The 19,393-nt window shown below is 43.1% G+C and overlaps 1 protein-coding gene across 2 annotated transcripts in view; it reads right to left on the bottom strand.

The window, feature by feature from the left end:
- LOC122549660 (sideroflexin-5-like) overlaps positions 1-19,393 on the bottom strand; it is a 312,948-nt gene that overhangs the window by 144,544 nt on the left and 149,011 nt on the right. For both annotated transcript variants that reach the window (XM_087991972.1, XM_087991978.1), the window contains 2 exons: positions 17,400-17,465; positions 2,950-3,040 (listed from right to left, as the gene is read on the bottom strand). In XM_087991972.1, the coding sequence (XP_087848098.1) occupies positions 2,950-3,040; positions 17,400-17,465 (157 nt within the window). The remainder of the gene's footprint in view (positions 1-2,949; positions 3,041-17,399; positions 17,466-19,393) is intronic.

Below are 19,393 nucleotides of genomic sequence, written 5' to 3'. Positions count from 1 at the left end.
TACATAAGCCATGATCCTCACCATTAGAATGAGCGCAAACACTAGCTTAGTGAAATCTGGGGCCAAATAAGGCTGTGTCATTTCATTAACCTCTTCTGAAATTTCCTCACTGTAACGGTACCCTGCCTCCACTAAATTTCCCACAGGCATCCAACCTACACAACTTTCAATCCAAACCCAAACTATTTCAACTTCAGTCAATGAGCTCTGGAATTTGGCTGATTCTTGTGTAAGTGCACTCTCAAGTACTGAACTTCAGCTCATTGTCGACATCTTCTCCAAACTTTATGAGAAAATGGGCCTTTTTGTGATGAAGCTTCATAATTTATTACTATTATTATTGAGACTTGAATTCTAAAATGGGGGAGAAATAGATTTCATTTTTGGCAATATCTGCTAACACGTGCAAAGGCGAGCAATTGCACATGTGCACGGATCTGGAAATATGCATAAGCATGATTCCAGCCTGGCTGCATCATCATGTCAGGTTAACATATAAAGCCATACATAAAGGCTGCACTGAGCGTGTGCTCAGAGAAAGCGTGATTTTAAAACAGCATTCAATTGTCGGGAGTGAGGAAATGGAATGGGGCTGGGGGAAATGGGGAGGTGGGATGGGGGTATTGTGGTGGTGGAAGGAGAGGAGTGGGACGTGGAAACGATTGAGGATGTGGGATGGGAGGGGATTGAGGGCGCACAAGGTGAGTAGAGTGGTGAGGAAGTGAGGGGGAGTGACGACAGAGTTTGAGTTATAAAGAAAGGTCGGACAGGCTGGGCCTTTTTCCCTGGAATGATGATCCCTGGAATGGTTGGTCTAACATATGAGGAACGGCTGAGGATCCTGGGATTATATTCATTGGAGTTTAGAAGATTAAGGGGAGATCTAACAGAAACTTACAAGATAATACATGGCTTGGAGAGAGTGGACGCTAGGAAATTGTTTCCGTTAGGCGAGGAGACTAGGACCCGTGGACACAGCCTTAGAATTAGAGGGGGTAAATTCAGAACAGAAATGCGGAGACATTTCTTCAGCCAGAGAGTGGTGGGCCTGTGGAATTCATTGCCACAGAGTGCAGTGGAGGCTGCGACGCTAAATGTCTTCAAGGCAGAAATTGATAAATTCTTGATGTCACAAGGAATTAAGGGCTACGGGGAGAATGCGGGTTAGTGGAGTTGAAATGCCCATCAGTCATGATTGAATGGCGGAGTGGACTCGATGGGCCGAATGGCCTTACTTCCGCTCCTATGTCTTATGGTCTTATGGTCTTTTTCCATTGGAGCATGGGAGGTTGAGAGGTGACTTTAAAGAAGTTTGTAAAATCATGAGAGGTTAATGGTAAGTGTCTTTTCCTAGGATAGGGCACTTCAAGACTGGAAGCTACATTTTTAAGGTGAGAGGAGAGAGATTTAAAAAAGACATGAGGAGCAATTTTTTTACACAGAGAGTGGTTTATGTGGAATGAAATTCCTGAGGATCTGGGCACAATTATAATATTTAAGACATTTGGATAAGTATACGAATAGGAAAGATTTGGAGGGAATATGGGCCAGGATCAGGCAGCTGGAATAGTTTAGGATTATGCTTGGCACAGACTGGTTGGACCGAAGGGTCTGTTTCTGTGCAGGATGACTCTATTAGAGGGCTAAAGTGAGGATGTGGGGGAGTGAAGAAATGGGTAGGAGCTCCTCCCCTTCCATCCCATCCTGTGACCCCTCTCTCCTGGCCACACCCCCAAATCCTGCTCTCCACTCCATGTCCCCTGAACCCCGTACCTTGCATTTCCTCACATACCTCAACCTGCTGAAATGCTTCTGCATAAATTTAAACAACACATAGTGTGCATACACTAGTGTCAGTAAACACAGCCGTAGCTTCTTAGTTCCGTGAAGATCAGACCTTTTCGAATAAAGTCAGAACATAATTCTGAAGTCTGAGTTCAAAACAGCACTTACAAGAAGTCATGTAATTCCAGCTGAAAGACCAGCAAATCATCTGGGGAGATGTTTGTTGACTGAATTTTTAAGACTCCAGAGAGAAAGAGAAAGATAGCCAGAAGCAGGGTCATGCAGAAAGAAGTGGTCCATGACAGCACAGGTATTATTATCAGTAATCTATAAACAGTCTGGACTGGAATAAGTTCTATTTTTCTTAGTATGTTCAACTAATGGGCTGGAAAGTTGAATTGAGGGTGAGATGAGATAAGCCACGACAGGAACAGGCTCGAGAAGCTGAATTACCTGCATCTGCTTCGACCTTATATCCTTATGAGCCGAATTAGTAGTTTGTTTCATGATCTCAGGAAGACATATTAACTGAAGAAAATATTATCAAGCAAAGGCTCAGCAGTTTGCCAAAATAAAACCAATTATAGCTAGTCCAGTTGAGCAACATGCTTTAGTGTGGAGATAGGGTGATCTTCACTGAGTTCTGAAGGTCTGTGAAAGGTATTGCTGGGGTAAAAGGGGTTGACTCTTATTTTCTGATGTTTGTAATGGGATGGTTCCAGTAATCCTTGTATATTATTGTTTAGTTCATGGTTTTATTCTGTATAATTTTTTTTTGTTGAAAATGCCAGGTTTCGCTCTAGAATCTGAACTTGTACAGTATTACCACTGAATAGGGACATTATACTTTTACTAAAGACCAAATAAACTAATGTAATCGTCTAACCAGCTCTCACAGCACAACATCTCCCCCCAGTGATTAAGATCAATGGTGAAATTCTAGAAAATATGGACCAGATCTTGGGAGCTCCTCTCAACAAAGGCAGACGTCAACAATAAACCAAACGGTTATATAGAAGCAAATGAGAAAATACTGAAAGGCTGACATAGGGAATGCAAGATTGTCTAAAAAGGGTTGCAGGGACAAAAGTGAAAGCAATCAGGGAGATTAAAAAATGCTCATTTTCAGCATTCTTTTCAGATGATAATACAAGTCTTACGTACCTACAGCAGGAAATGGCACAAAACGCTGGATGAGTGAGCGGGTTGCTGGGTTAAATCTGTTGGCTCTCTTGATGAAAAGATTCAGGCCTACCTTAAATAAAAGTGGAATGAAAGCATCAGACAGTCCTTAATTTTATCAGATAAATTAAAGTTTTTCATTTCAGCCTCATAATTTGCAAGCAGAAAAATCCACTTCCCTGACAAGATATGGAAGAGAAGTATTTGCCTTAAAGTTATAATGCAGGATACGAAAAAGCAGGCGATCATAAACTGGTAAGCAGTCATTCACCTTGATTTTAAAATCTGTAATTTGGTTGTAAGGTTACAATGGGCAAGGAAAAGAGGGAGGGAGTTGGAGAAACTCGACAGTTGAATACTGGGAGCTCAGCAAGAGTAGGAGCTAATGTAATAAAGCTTCATTTCAACAGATAGGGATGGTGAGGAAGAAAAGAAGGACTAGGTATTTGGAGATTTGGAGGAACACCAACTATAACAATTTAATGATTACAGCTGATGGTACTATTAGACAAATCAGATCTGAAAATGATACCTGGCTTGAATGATCATTATTTTTGTTTTAATTAGTTAACATGTGGTTGTACAGTATGAAACAATTTCACACTAGGAATGTTTTGTGGACATTGGTAATTTCGAGCTTCGCCCATAACATCCATCCCTGTGTATTGTTTGCCTGAGTTTATCTGCACATGTGTGTAGGAGTTTAAGAAGTGGGCAGAGTTCCAGACTACAGATATATGTTAATAATTCATATTTCCATTTGCTTATAGTTAGATCTGACTTATTTATAATAAATTATAGTTCTTGTGAAGTACAGAAACATGGTCAGTGTTTTCTGTTAACCTCAATCCATCAGACAGGAATATCAGGGACTTTTGAGTGATTTGCTTAAATCTTTAACTTTTGTGTTAGCCTCAGGATTAGTTGGGCTTGAGTATCAGCATGTCTTCCTGAGTGGGGCAGCTGAAGAAGAAGTCATTGCTCTCCCTTTGGTGACTGGACAAATAAAAGGAAATCCCAAGCAGCTAAGTACTCTGTCTGAAAATTATCCCCTTGAAAGGAAAAGAAGATAAAACCACCTTCAAAGATGGCTGAAAGGGTAAATCCGCAACTGGTGAGTGAAAATTGAGAAATTGTGTGTCCACACCTGATGTTCTCATCAAAGAGTTAAAACGAACCAGAAAGAAGGTGACACCTGTAATCCAGACTAGTGCCAGAAATGTGCTTCACTGAGATTTTATCTTCCTTCCAAATCCATAATACTTAGAAATTTCTGAAAATATGGTGGAGCCAGGTTTGATTGAGGCATTCAAGAGGACAATGCTTAGTTACTCGGATGGAAATGGTATGCAAGGATATAAGGAAAAGGCAGGAGATTGCCACTAGGTGATAAAATTGGTTCAGGGCAGAATGGGCCAAATGGTGTCCTTTTGCATTGTAACAATTCTGTGATTTGAGTCTTGTCTTAACTTTGTTTGTCTGTTTGTATATGCATTGGGCATTCTGAAAAAAAGGGTAGAGTTAAGCTATGGTGAGTTATATGTTTTCCTTTCAAGTACAGAAATCTGGTGAGTGTATTCTTTTGACCTGGGGTTGGCAGCCAGGTAAATTGGATATTTTGGACAGTTTCATTGAATCTTTTCATATCTGTGACAACTCTGGAATTAGTTAGGCCTGTTTTTGGCATACTACTCAATATATTGTGACTATCACTTGAATACTTAGTTAATTCAGAACAGATCTTGGAAGTTTACTAGGTATCTCCTAGGTATCATGAGGTATCATGAGCAGAATCTGTAAACAATGGTCTAACATATCCCACATGGGGTATCATTACCGTCATGCCTGTGGCGAATTTAGTTTATTGAAAAGTGTAAGGGAACATGCCAGGAGAAGTACCAAGCATGTGCACAAAGAGCAGGGCAAATCCGATTTGGCCAACAAATGCCTCATAAGTCTGCTCAGTCATCATCAAAGCAATGGGAGGAGTCATTGACAAGTTATCAAGAAACACTGATTCACTAATAACTATTTGTTTGTTACTTTCATGGACCAATGAGCTACCAGAAAGCTGCAGAGTTCCCAAGCGGAAAATGAGGCGCTGTTCTTCCTGTGCTGAGCTTCTCAACACATGTTCTAGGTGAAGCAGTGATTTACATGCATTTCACTCAATCTATTCTACTGTACTTACTGTGCACGATGTGGAGCAAGAGAAAGTGAGGACTGCAGATTCAGGAGATCAGAGTCAAGTGTATGGTACTGGAAAAGCACAATAAGTCAGGCAGCATCCGAGGAGCAGGAGAATTGACATTTTGAGCATAAGCTCTTCATCAAAAATGAGGGTTGTGGGCCAAGGGGCTGAGAGAAAAATGGGAGGGAGATGGAGCTGGGGAAAAGATAGCTGAGAATGCAGTAGGCAGATGAAGGTGGGGGTGAAGGTATAGGTTTGGGAGCAGAGTGGAGCGGATGGGTGGGAAGGAAGAAAGATGGACAGGTAGGACTGTTCATGAGGGCGGTGCCAAGTTGGAGACTTGGGACTAGGATAAGGTTGGGGGGAGGGGAAATGAAATCCATATTGATCCCTCGTGGTTGCAGGGTCTCAAGGCCGAACATGAGGCGTTCTTCCTCCAAGCGTTGGGTGGCAAGGATTTGGCGATGGAGGAGGCCCATGACCTGCATGTCCTTGGTGGAGTGGGAGGGGGAGTTAAAATGTTCAGCCATGGGGCGGTGGAGTTGGTTGGTGTGGGTGTCCCAGAGATGTTCTCTGAAACAATCCGCAAGTTGATGTCCTGTCTCCCCGATGTAGATCACTTCGGGTTCAACGGATACAGTAGATAATGTGTGTGGAAGTATAGGTAAATTTCTGTCAGATGTGGAAAGATCCTTTGGGGCCTTGGACGGAGATGAGGGGGAGGTGTGGGCGCAGGTTTTGCACTTTCTGCGGTGGCAGGGAAAGGTGCCGTGGGTGAGGGGTGGGCTGGTGGGGAGGTTGGATCTGACGCCCCTGATGCGCATGATGTGGTCTCCATGGAAACTGGGTGACCGCTTTGCCGAATACCGAAGTTTTATCTGCAAACATGACCCTGAGCTCCAGTTACCTGCTTCTTCAACACCCCACTGTGTTCCCTGTCCAACATCTCTGTCTTTTGCAGCAGTGCTCCAAAAAAGCTTAGTAAGCTGGAAGAACAGCACCTCATCTTCTGCTTGGGAATCCTGCAGCTTTCAGAACTCAATATTCAATTCAATAACTTTGTCTTGAGCACCTTCTCCCATGTCCTTACCCAACCCCTACACAAGAGGCCTTGTTATCACATGGGCTGCTACCACAAACAACCCATTGTTAACCACTAATAGTCCCTAATATTATTCTTCCAGGTTGACTTTTAACCATTCATTTGTCTGCCTAATTGTTTTTCTTTCTCTCTGGGCTTCATCTCCACCAATCGTTTCCTCCTTCCTCTTCCCCACCCCAACTTTACCATTTATACCAACCTTTTACTGGCTACAACCAGTTGTGAAGAAGGGTCACTGGACCCAAAATATTAATTCTGCTTTCTCTCCACAGATACTTCAAGAGCTGCTGAGGTTTTCCAGCGAATTCTGTTTTTGGTTCTGATTTCCAGCACTGACATTTTTTTTTTATTTAGAAATGAGAGTGTTAACCTGGATTGTGTGTTCAAATCTCTGTTGTGGACTCAAGTCACAGCTTGCTCACTCAAAGAAACTGCAGTACACTGAGGTATTATGGACTCAGTTATGCAAAATCACATAAGGTTGCCTCTCATGATTTCCTCAGACATTAGCACTGAGTTACATTGTTGTATTCTGGAGTTACCCAGACCTATTTTGCCACAGTGACAACGATTCTCTCAGAGTACAACGGGACTTTGATCAGATGGGCAAGTGGGCTGAGGAGTGGCCAATGGAGTTTAATTTAGATATGTGTGAGGTGTTGCATTTTGGTATGGCAAATTGGGACTGGACTTATACACTTAATGTGGGCCCTGCTGAGTGTTGCTAAACAAAGAGACGTATGAGTGCAAGTGCATACTTCCTTGAAAGTGGAGTTGCATGTAGACAGGGTGGTGAAGAAGGCATTTGGCACACATGCCTTCATTGGACAGAACACTGAGTATAGGAATCATGTTGCGGCTGTGCAGGACATTGGTGAAGCTATTTTTAGAATACTGCGTACAATTCTGTTCGTCCTTCTTTAGGAAATACTGTATGTTGTTAAATTTGAGAGGGTGCAGATAAAATTGACAAGGATGTTGTCAGGATTGGAAAATTTGAGTAATAGAGAGAGGTTGAATAGCCTGAGGCTTTTTTCCCTGGAGTGTCAGAGGCTGAAGGGTCACCTTATAGAAATTTATAAAATCCTGAGGAACTGAGGTAGGGTAAATAGCCAACGCCTTTTTCCTCAGGTGCGGGAGTCCAAACTAGAGGCATAGGTTTAAGATGAGAGAGGAAATATTTAAAAGGGATCTGAGGGGTAACTTTATCATGCAGAGGGTGGTGCGTGTATGGAATGAGCTGAAGGTGGAATTGGTGGAGGTAGGTACAATGATAACATGGTATATGAATAGGAAGGGCTTAGATGGATGTGGGCCAAATGCTGGCAAATGGGAGTAGGTCATATTGGGATATCTGGTCAGCGCGGGAGAGATGGACTGAAGGGCATGTTTCTGTGTGGCTCTATGACTCTATATTCTTCGGGCGCTTGTGATTTCAGGTACATGGGTCGGCACGGTGGCACAGTGGTTAGCACTGCTGCCTCACAGCACCGGGTACCCAGGTTCGATTTCAGCCTTGGGTGACTGTCTGTGTGGAATTTGCACATTTTCCCCGTGTCAGCGTGGGTTTTCTCCGGATGCTCCAGTTTCCTCCCACAGTGCAAAGATGTGCAGGTTAGGTGAATTGGTCATACTAAATTGCCCATAGTGTTAGATGCATTAGTGAGAGGGAAATGGGTATGGGTGAGTTACTCCTCAGAGGGTCAGTGTGGACTTGGTGGGCCAAATGGCCTGTTTCCACAGTGTAAGGAATCTAATCTAATCATAAAAGGTGAGGCTGTGCAAAGACACTCAAAGTACAGTTAGATCAATGGTCAGTCACATAATGGCTGTTGCTGTCATGTTGAGCCGTATTCTGGATTAGTGGTGCTGGAAGAGCACAGCAGTTCAGGCAGCATCCAAGGAGCTTCGAAATCGATGTTTCGGGCAAAAGCCCTTCATCAGGAATAAAGGAAGCTTCTTGAATGCTGCCTGAACTGCTGTGCTCTTCCAGCACCACTAATCCAGAATCTGGTTTCCAGCATCTGCAGTCATTGTTTTTACCATGTTGAGCCATAGCTGATTTAACCTTCTAACATTGCAAGAGCAAGCAGTAATACAACAATAGGGAAGATACCTTCCAGTGGGAATGGGTTAAATCATGTTTAATCCATCTCCTGACAGTTTCAAATTGGTGCACAGACAGGCTGAGGAATAAACTATGGCCATTTCAATGACAACCGTGTACTGGCACAACAGCAATCAAAACTGACAAAACAATCTTTTGTGTGTGGCACACCATTCACCTAACACAGAGTGGGTTTTATAGTATTAACTGAAGTAAAAGGTTCCCTGTTGTGTTTTCAGATTGGACTTCTGTCAGACTGTGAGGCTGTGAGCCCCACAGAGGAGATAATTGTGGGTATTGTCACTGGATTAATGATCCAGAGGCCCACACCATTCCTCTGGGCACACCATGGAGCTGGTGGAATTTGAATTCAATAAATAAAAGCACGTTTCCATAAGCATGACCATGGAACCATTGTTGTTTGTCTTCAAAACCTATCTAATTCACTAATATTTTTACTGAAGAAAATCTAACCTCCATGTCTGTTTAGCCTATATGTGACTCCAGACTCAGAACAATGCGTTGATTGCCCTCTGAAATGACCTAGGAAGTTTCTGGTGTGTAACTCGCCTCCTAAGTCCCAAGGTTTATCCACCAATTACAAAGCACAAATGTGGAGTGTGATGGAATACTCTCCATTTGTTTTGGATGAATACAGTTTATAAGCTTGACACCAAGACATTCTCCATTCTGACTTTGAAATATATTGCTGCGCCTTCAATGTTATTCTGCTTTCTGCTGGTTAGGCAATTGTCTATCCAAGCTAATAAATTACCCCAACCCCATATGATCTGACCGTGTCTATTAATCTTTTGTGTGGCATGTTATAAAATTCCTTCTGGAAGTCCAGATATATCTCATTTATCAGATTCTCACTATCCACTTTGCTTGTTATATTTTCAAAGAACCCTAGCAAATTAGTCGAACATGATATACCTTTATAAAACCATGCTGACTCTGATGATTGCACTTTGACTTTCTGAATGTCCTGTTGTTGCTTCCTTAATAATACACTAGCTGGTCTAAAGTTCCCTACTTTCTGCCTCTCTCCCTTTTTGAATAAGGGCCATTATATTAGCATGTTTCCAATTTACTGGAACCTTGACTACATCCAGGGAATCTTTGGACTATTAAAAGCTATCTCTCCACTATCTCTGCTACCACATCCTTTGAGACTCTAGGATGTAGGCCATTAGACTCCGAGAACTTGTCTGCCTTCAATTCCAAAGATTTGCTCAGTAGTAAAGGCAAGTCAATATTAAGGAGGAAGTGCTGGGTATCTTGAAAAACATTAAGGTTGATAAGTCCCCGGGGCCTGATGGCATCTATCCCACGATACTGAAGGAAGCAAGGCAGGAGATTGCTGGGGCCTTGACATAGATCTTTCAATCATTTTTAGCAACAGACTAAGTTCCAGAAGACTGGAGAACTGCCAATATTCTTCCTTCGTTCAAGAAGAACAACAGTGGTGATCCAAGAATTATAAGCCGGTGATACATCAGTGGTAGGGAAATTAGTGGAGAAGATTCTTTGGGACTATACTTTAGTTGGGAGAAATTGAATTCTCCTTAAAACATCTGCTACCACTCATCAACTGTCTTACCTTTAACTCATCCTGCCCAATCCACTAGGGCAAAATCTGTCATTATGCCTATGTAATTGCTTTTCCTTAACTTCAGAATGCAGTATGAGACTCCAGATTTTTGTCCACATACTGAAATTGAAATTCTCACACACTAGAATTCTTTCCTGGGGAATCCTTGCTCTCAGATCAGTAATTAATCTCACCTAATTACATAATACCAAATCCAGAATAATTTGCTACTTGGTTGGTTCCTTGACAGATTGGTCCAAGAAATAACTGATATGATTGAGGTATATGAGATGCTAAAAGGATTGGCAAAGCAGACATAGAGAGGATGCTTTGTATTGTGGGTCAATCAAGAATGAGAGATCATAATTTTAGGTAGGTTTGTAAAACGATGAGGAGAAATTACTCCTCTTAAAGGATCATGAATCTGTGGAATTCACTACCCAGAGTATGGTGGATGCCAGGATATTTAGTAAATTTACGGAGAAGATAAACAGATTTGTAATGGGAATGAGGACTAAAGTGGAGTTGAGACCGAGATGAGATCAGTCATGATCATATTGAACAGCAGGCTTGTGGGGCTGAATTCCCTACTCCTGCTCCTACTTCTTACGTTCTAAGTGGTGAGGATGACGTGAAGAAGGAATATAGACAGGTTAAGCAAATGGGCAAAAACCTGACAGGTGGAGTATGATATGAAAAATGTGAAGTTATACATCTTAGCAGGATGACTAGAAGAGCTGAATATAATTTAAATTAGGAAAGACCACAGAATGCTACACGAAAGAAGGTTTTAGGGATGCCTGTGCATAAATCATAAAAAAAACTGGCATCCAAGTTCAGCTGGTAATAGGGAAGGCAAACGGAATATTGGGCTTTATTTCAAAGGAAATGAAGTATTAAATAGGGAAGAAAGATATATTAGCACTGGAGGTAATCTGGAGAATGTTTACTCAATCCTAGGTAAGGAGGGATTTTCTTATGAGTGGGTTTGGCTTGCACTCATTGATGCTTAGAAAAATGGGAGGAAACCTCAGTGATACATATGAGATTCTTAGGGGACTTTGCAGAGTAAAAAAGGAGGGATTGTTGCCATTTGTGGGACAGTTTAGGATAAGGGGACATAATATCACAGTTAGAGATGTCCTTTAAGACAGAGATAAGGAGGATTTTATTTCTCTCAGAGGGTAATCAATCTGTGGAATTCTTTACTAAAGGAGGCTGTCGACGTTGGGTCCTAAGTATACTCAAGGCCGAGGTAGATTTTATTTTGTAAATATTTTCATTGAAAAGAAAGATTTTAAGTTTTTTTACAAAATTACAAAATAGTGTGACAACTTTATAATATAATAACAATAATAGGAAACAAACTACTACTCTACACCACAAACTGTTGGAACACGAAAAAAACAAAACAAAACCTCTACAAAAACTACAATTCAATAAATAACCATTGAAAAAGAAGAAAAATAAATAAACAAACAAAATAAAATTAAACCAAGTTATAGCAAGGTAACTTAAATTATATTCAATTAAATTACTACACGCAGTGCAATCTCACCGAAGCTCCCCACCACTGGGAGCAATAGTAAGTAAACCCGTATTTGTTCAGGATTCTTCCCCAAAGGGGTCCCCAGACCGACAGACACAACCCTCATGGCTACACAAAGGCCCTAAACATACAGGCAATAAGTCTGCATCAATTTACGAATGAGAGGAATCGTATTGTTGAAGAGGAGAGTGTGAAACTGACTGGTAAGCTAGAGGAGATACATGTTAGGAAGGAAGATGTGTTGGACATTTTGAACAACTTGAGGATAGACAAGTCCCCCGGGCCTGATGGGATATATCCTAGGATTATGTGGGAAGCAAGAGAGGAAATTGCAGTACCGTTGGCAATGATCTTTTCATCTTCACTGGCAACGGGGGTGGTAACAGGGGACTGGAGAGTGGCGAATGTTGTGCCCCTGTTCAAAAAAGGGAATAGGGATAACCCCGGGAATTACAGGCCAGTTAGTCTTACTTCAGTGGTAGGTAAAGTAATGGAAAGGGTACTGAGGGATAGGATTTATGAGTATCTGGAAAGGCACTGCTTGATTAGGGACAGCCAGCACGGATTTGTGAAGGGTAGGTCTTGCCTAACAAGTCTTATTGAATTCTTTGAGGAGGTGACCAAGCATGTGGATGAGGGTAAAGCAGTGGATGTAGTATACATGGATTTTAGTAAGGCATTTGATAAGGTTCCCCATGGTAGGCTTATGCGGAAAGTCAGGAGGCATGGGATAGAGGGAAATTTGGCCAATTGGATAGAAAACTGGCTAATCGGTCGAAGTCAGAGAGTGGTGGTAGATGGTAAATATTCAGCCTGGAGCCCAGTTACAAGTGGAGTTCCGCAGGGATCAGTTCTGGGTCCTCTGCTGTTCGTAATTTTTATTAATGACTTGGATGAGGGAGTCGAAGGGTGGGTCAGTAAATTTGCAGATGATACGAAGATTGGTGGAGTTGTGGATAGTGAGGAGGGCTGTTGTCGGCTGCAAAGGGACTTGGATATGATGCAGAGCTGGGCTGAGGAGTGGCAGATGGAGTTCAACCCTGCCAAGTGTGAGGTTGTCCATTTTGGAAAGACAAATAAGAATGCGGAATACAGGGTTAACGGTAGGGTTCTTAGTGAGGTGGAGGAACAGAGGGATCTTGGGGTCTATGTTCATAGGTCTTTGAAAGTTGCCACTCAGGTGGATAGAGCTTGTAAGAAGGCCTATGGTGTATTAGCGTTCATTAGCAGAGGGATTGAATTCAAGAGTCGTGAAGTGATGTTGCAACTGTACAGGACTTTGGTTAGGCCACATTTGGAGTACTGTGTGCAGTTCTGGTCGCCTCACTTTAGGAAAGATGTGGAAGCTTTGGAGAGGGTGCAGAGAAGATTTACCAGGATGTTGCCTGGAATGGAGAATAGGTCGTACGAGGATAGGTTGAGAGTGCTAGGCCTTTTCTCATTGGAACGGCGAAGGATGAGGGGTGACTTGATAGAGGTTTATAAGATGATCAGAGGAATAGATAGAGTAGACAGTCAGAAACTTTTTCCCTGGGTACAACAGAGTGTTACAAGGGGACATAAATTTAAGGTGAAGGGTGGAAGGTATAGGGGAGATGTCAGGGGTGGGTTCTTTACCCAGAGAGTGGTGGGGGCATGGAATGCACTGCCTGTGGGAGTGGTAGAGTCAGAATCTTTGGTGACCTTTAAGCGGCAATTGGATAGGTACATGGATGGGTGCTTAAGCTAGGGCAAATGTTCGGCACAACATCGTGGGCCGAAGGGCCTGTTCTGTGCTGTATTGTTCTATGTTCTATGTAATATAATTCAAAAAGGGCCACCATGTTCTGTGAAACAATTCCGTTTTCTGGCGCACCATACTCGTGAGGAAGTCCAGGGGGATGTGTTCCATGACTAACTTACGCCAGCTTGAGAGTCCCGAGGGATTCTCTGACACCCTCGCACAGAATGAAAGAATATTAAACAATTTCTTCCCACGTGCATCCAAAGAGGGAAGATTTGGAAGACCCAAAAGGAGGGACACTGGATCCAACTTAACCTCAGTTCCCAAAACCTCTTCCAAAATACTCGCTATGGCATCCCAATACCTGCGAAGTTTGTGGCATGACCACAAGCAATGAGTAAGAGTGCCAACCTCCATTTTACACTTGGGGCAATTTGGAGACAAGCCTGCCTTAAATTCCGCAAGCCATTCCGGTGCCAAGTGAGCCATGTGGAGTACCTTCAGTTGAATAGCCTGGGTCCTATTGCAAATTGAGATCATCCTCACATTTTCCCAGATATCCTCCCACATCTCTGATGAGATTTCCACCCCCAATTCTTGAGTCCAGGTTCTACATAGCTGTTCAATGTCTTTCAAAACATTACTTCCTAATAAGAGAGTGCTAACAGAGAGGGCACCCGTAGACTAGTGCACTCTCCTCTCCATGTCTGACTTGTAGGGACTAGCCATCAATGTAGTCTTTTTTTGTATGAAGTCTCTACCATGGAAGTAATGAGAGAGATCTCTCCTAGGTAGCTCGAACTTCTGACTCAGCTGCTCGAAGGACATCATGACCTCTCTGTCAAATAGATCTCCCGAACAGGAGATTCCTCTGGACTCCCAGAGCTTAAAGCCAGAGTCCATTGACCCCGGCTGGAATCCCAATATGCTCACTGTGGGAGTGAAAGGGAAAATTTTTTGTAAATTGCCCTCGCCCTACCACATCATTCTCCATTCTTTAAGTGTGTTTAGGATAATCGGGATTTTGCTGTGGTCCATAACAATTCTCATTTTTTTTAGATTAGATTAGATTCCCTACAGTGTGGAAACAGGCCCTTCGGCCCAACTAGTCCACACTGACCCTCCGAAGAGTAACCCACCCAGACTCATTTCCCTCTGACTAATGCACCTAACACTACGTGTAATTTAGCATGGCCAATTCACCTAACCGGCACATCTTTGGACTGTGGGAGAAAACCAGAGTACCCAGAGGAAACCCATGCAGCCACTGGGAGAATGTGCAAATTCCACACGGACAGTCGCCTGAGGCTGGAATCAACCCTGGGACCCTGGTGCTGTGAGGCTGCAGTGCTAACCACTGAGCCACCTTGCCACCTTTTGTCCATAAACAACAAATTAATGAGGGAGCATTTTGTCTGGGAGGCCTCAATGTCCAACCAGGTCCTGACAGGCCCATTCAGCCACACAGGATAGTAAAAAATTCAATTGGTATTTCTTAAAATCTGGAAAATCTATACACCCCCACTCCTGCGGAAGCTGCAATGTATCCAGCTTAAAAGACGCCACCTATGACACTAGATAAAAGATCCGAGCCAACTGTAAAGTCTGTGCAGTGTTTACCTTGGCAGCATCAAAGGGAGCATTCGCATGGGATATAATAAACGAGGAAGAACATTCATTTTAACCAGAGCTATTCTGCCCAACCAAGATATTGGAAGATCTTCCCAGCGCCGAAGGTCCTGCCTTATCTTCTCTAGCAATTTCACATAATTGGCTTTATATAATTGATTGAAGACCTAAATATAATTGATAAAAATACCTAAATACAGAAATCTCCCTCCCATGACCACCGAAAGGGGAAATGGGTTCCATCGCCAAAATTGGATATACTAGCATGGTCCCCCACAGGCATGCCCTCTGATTTCGTGAAATTAACTTTATATTCTGAAAACAAACCAAATAGATTACTCACTTGTATTAAGCAGGCCACAGATGTATTTGGATCAGTTAAAAAGAAAAGGACGTCATCTGGATAGAGGGTAATTTTATGCCTGCCTGACCCTACCTCGGGAGCAGTTATATTGGGATCCATCCAGTTGGCTTCCACCAGTGGCTCACTCACCAATGTAAATAATAGTGGTGAAAGAGGGCACCCTTGATGGCAGCCTCTGCCGACACTAAGCCTATCTGACCCCATACCATTAGTGAGAACCGCTGCTTTTGGGTCACTCTACAACACTGCCTCCCATTTGGCAAAAACATCTCCAAGACCAAACTGTTCCATAATGTAAAAGAGGTACGGCCACTCCACCCGACCAAACGCTTTCTCCTCATCCAGGAAGACTGCCAACCTGGAATCGCTCTTTGCTGGTAAAACTGGACCATATTTAGTACTCTTCTAATATTGTTAGCAGACCTATGACCCTTAATAAAACCCGTCTGGTCCTCCTTTACAATAAAAGGCAATACCCTCTCCAGCCCTAACACCAGCATTTTTGGCAGGATTTTAAAATCCATGTTCAGTAATGATATGAGCCTGTACGAACTGCAATCCTCTGGGGATTTTCCTTTCTTAAGAATAAAAGAAATATTTGCCTCTCTCAAAGAAGATGGGAGGCAGCCCTGACTGAATGAATAATTGTACATATCCAAGAGTGGCCCAGCCAGGAAGTCAACAAACTCCTTATAAAACTCACTCTGAAATCCATCTGGTCTGGGCACTTTACCATCCAGGAGCAGTCTCACTGCCTCCTGTACTTCCTGAATTGTCAGGGGGGCATTCAGAAAGGACACCTGCTCTGAGGTTACACCCGGAAGGTCCAGGATCTTAAAAAAGGATTCCAGCTTCATCATTCTGACCTCATGGTCCTCCGACCGGTTCAGCGCAAAATAAAACTTTCTAAATGCTACATTAATCTTTTTAGTATTGCAAGTAAGAGTACCAGCACTCGCTCTGATGATAAATTGGGGGCGATTCTTCTTTCTGGCCAAGTATGCTAGATATCTACCCGGTTTATCATCGTACTCAAATAATCTCTGTTTTGCAAAAGAGATTTCCCTCTTTGCTGTTTGGGTGAGTGCAGCATTCAAAGTAGCCCTAAGGGCTATAATCCGCTGCAATTTAATTATAGATGGTCTGTCAAAGTATGCTAACTCAGCTGCCTTCAGGCGAGCCTCGAGCAACGTTGCTGTTCTCCCCTCTGTCGCTTCCGAGTCGCAGAGTAAGAAATAATCAAACCCCGTGCATAGGTCTTAGCAATCTCCCACAGCAGTAATGGATTACTGGCCATACCTAAATTAATATTCCAAAAGATTTTAAACTCCCACGAAAAACACTCCATAAACATGCTATCTTTCAGGAGGAAGGGGTCCACATGCCAGTGCCAGAAGCCCATCCTGCCACATCCATATACAAAACCTCCATGTACACTGCCGCATGATCAGAAATGGCTATGTTCCCTATTCTGCAAGACAGCACCGAGTTCAAAAAGGTCAATGGGACAAAAAACATGTCAATTCTAGTACAGCACTTATGTGGATTAGAAGAAAAGGTAAAATCTCTACCTTCGGGGTGAAGACATCTCCACATGTCCACTAACCTCATTCCCTGTTCAGGTCCACCAACTGCCTGGATTGCGGAGACATACCCAGAAGTCCCCTAGGCATCCTGTCCACCTCGGGGTCAATAATACGATTAAAGTCTCCCCCTATAATTGTATGACGGACCCCAAGGGCTAGCAATCTAGAAAGTGCATCTGTTAAGATTTTAAGGAGATGTGCTGGGGGCAATATACATTCAGAATCCCATAATCCTCTCCATGTAATAAAGCTTTAAGAATTATGAATCGCCGGCACTCATCCTTAATTTAGCATAGCATTTGAAATGGGAGGTCCTTCTGGATGAGGTTAGCAACTCCTCTACTTTTCGAATTAAAGGATGAGAAAAACACCTGGCCAAATCCTCCCTGTTGCAACTTCAAATGCTCCGTTTCAGTTAAATGTGTTTCTTGTAACAAGGCTACATCAACCCTCTCTTTTTTAATCAGTAGGGAATCAAGGGTTATGAGGCAATCAAACAAAAATGAATTATCTATAGCTGTTGTGTTCTATGATTGCAGAAATCTGATAGAACATATTGGACTTACAGAGATATCAAAATTACTTACTGCTATTGAGACTGCGCTGGTGACTGCTCCGAGGTATCCCAAGATGAATTTAGACACAGGAGTTGGCTGTTGGGGGTAGTAGAGAGAATGATTGTATTAAACACCAGTTAGAAATACCACATCTGACTCAATAGTGCAACAACAAATTATACAAAGCCACATACTGCTTCACAGGAGGATTATAAAACAAGATATATCACTGAATGACATAAGGACATATTAGAGAAGATGACCAAAAGCTTGATCAAAGAAGGAGATACAGCGGTGGAGAGTAATAGGGAATAAACTCTGCCTGCCTTGTCTGAACCTTGGAAGCTCATACCTCTGTAAAAAAGGCCCTCACCATGTCTAGCTCAGCCAGACACAAATACCCCCGGGGTCACGTGACCAAACCTCCTGGGCTAACAGGCTCCACTGCTGAGCAGGCTCCCTTCACCCCAGCTACACAGCCAGGGAGTACTCTAAGAGGCAGTGGCAGGGAGAGGAAGATTTATTGAGGGCACTTTGGTGGCACCAGTGACAATGTACAGGGCAACCTCAATTATCCAAACGGCATGGGCGGGGAGTATTTTGTTTGGATAATCGAATGTTCGGATAACACTGTTTACCCAAGCATTGGGACCTTGAGAAATTGTTCGGATAATCGGAAATTCGGATAACTGATGTTTGGATAACTGAGGTTGTACTGGACTGTGCATTACGTGGCATTTTGTTTTTATAAATAGCACAGCTTTAACCTTACATTTGGTTCTTTGTGTGTCTGAGTAGTATCAATTATAGTTGTTCCAGCATGAAGCATAACCCCACAGCCAGACTGAATGTATCATTGATCAATTTCTGTGTTGAGGGCCTGCTGCAGCATTGAGAAGGAAGAGGGACAAGATGCTTGCTGGGCTTGGGTGTGCAGACACCATTGGCTTTGCCCTACAACATCCTAGTTCTTTCCCTTTGCCTCTGTTTAGAAGTGTTGGTGTGAATGAATTGGTCAGCAATGTCTGGGTCAAAAGGTTCACTGCAAACCCAGATCAATGCATTAGGATGGCTAGAGATTCGGGATCACACAGGCCTGCACCCTGTACCATACGTAGGTCTGTTTATAGTGCTGTTTCATTTTAAAAATCCTCACATCAGTAGATCTTGCAGCCTCCCCCATCCCCATGGTTGAGACACTTAACGTCACCCACTCCAAGTATTGTCATAGTTATTTTCTTCTCCATTTCACACTTCCATTTTCAACTTAATGGAAGGCAAGTGGCTTGTAGCCTCCACCTCAACTTGTTGCTGAGTCTCCAAAAATCCAAATCCCTTTCCTGCTAGCCCTTCCAGAAATCTTCATCAGCTTTGCACCTTTCCATGACTTCACTTGATCTGCCTACTTGAGTCTGCACCGGTCCATTTTTCTCCCTCTGGCATATGAGGTGACTATGGTAGGTATAGTCATACACTATTCCCTTCTTCTTGACCATGGAGGATTGCATCTTCCACATGAATCCCTTCCAATCCATTCTTTACCGTCTTCTCTCTTGCAGATAATGTACACACTGTCCCATGCTTCTCCTCCCCCCCCCGTTTCTCAACTGTGCCTGTTTCCTGCAGACCCCAATAACTTGGCAGTGGACCCTTGTCCACTCACTATTCTCCTTTCCCCTTAATTCCTCTGGATGGATATAGCAGGCTGGCTGTGGCTCACCCCCTCAAACGATCTAACAGGACAACCCCAGACATGAAGTAACTAGATGCATGACTTATGGCTGTACATCTTCTCAATCACCTAACCCTGGTCTGTTTCCTATTGACTATCAATTTCCCAAGGACAGACCATGATCCACTCCCTGGACTGCAGAGACACTGATTCTTTGACTGAGAACACTGTCATCGGATGCCTGAACCCTACTAATCCCCTGGACTGGTATCGGGGACTGGTATCGACGTTTCTGGCAAAAGCCCTTCATCAGAAATGGAGGCAGGGAGCCTGCAGGGTGGACTACTCTGCT

This window comes from Chiloscyllium plagiosum, unplaced genomic scaffold (genome assembly GCF_037043375.1).
Source record: "Chiloscyllium plagiosum isolate Xiang-an unplaced genomic scaffold, Cpla_swu_hap1 HiC_scaffold_1, whole genome shotgun sequence".
NCBI classification, from domain to species: domain Eukaryota; kingdom Metazoa; phylum Chordata; class Chondrichthyes; order Orectolobiformes; family Hemiscylliidae; genus Chiloscyllium; species Chiloscyllium plagiosum.
This window is presented reverse-complemented; position numbering and strand designations above follow the sequence as displayed.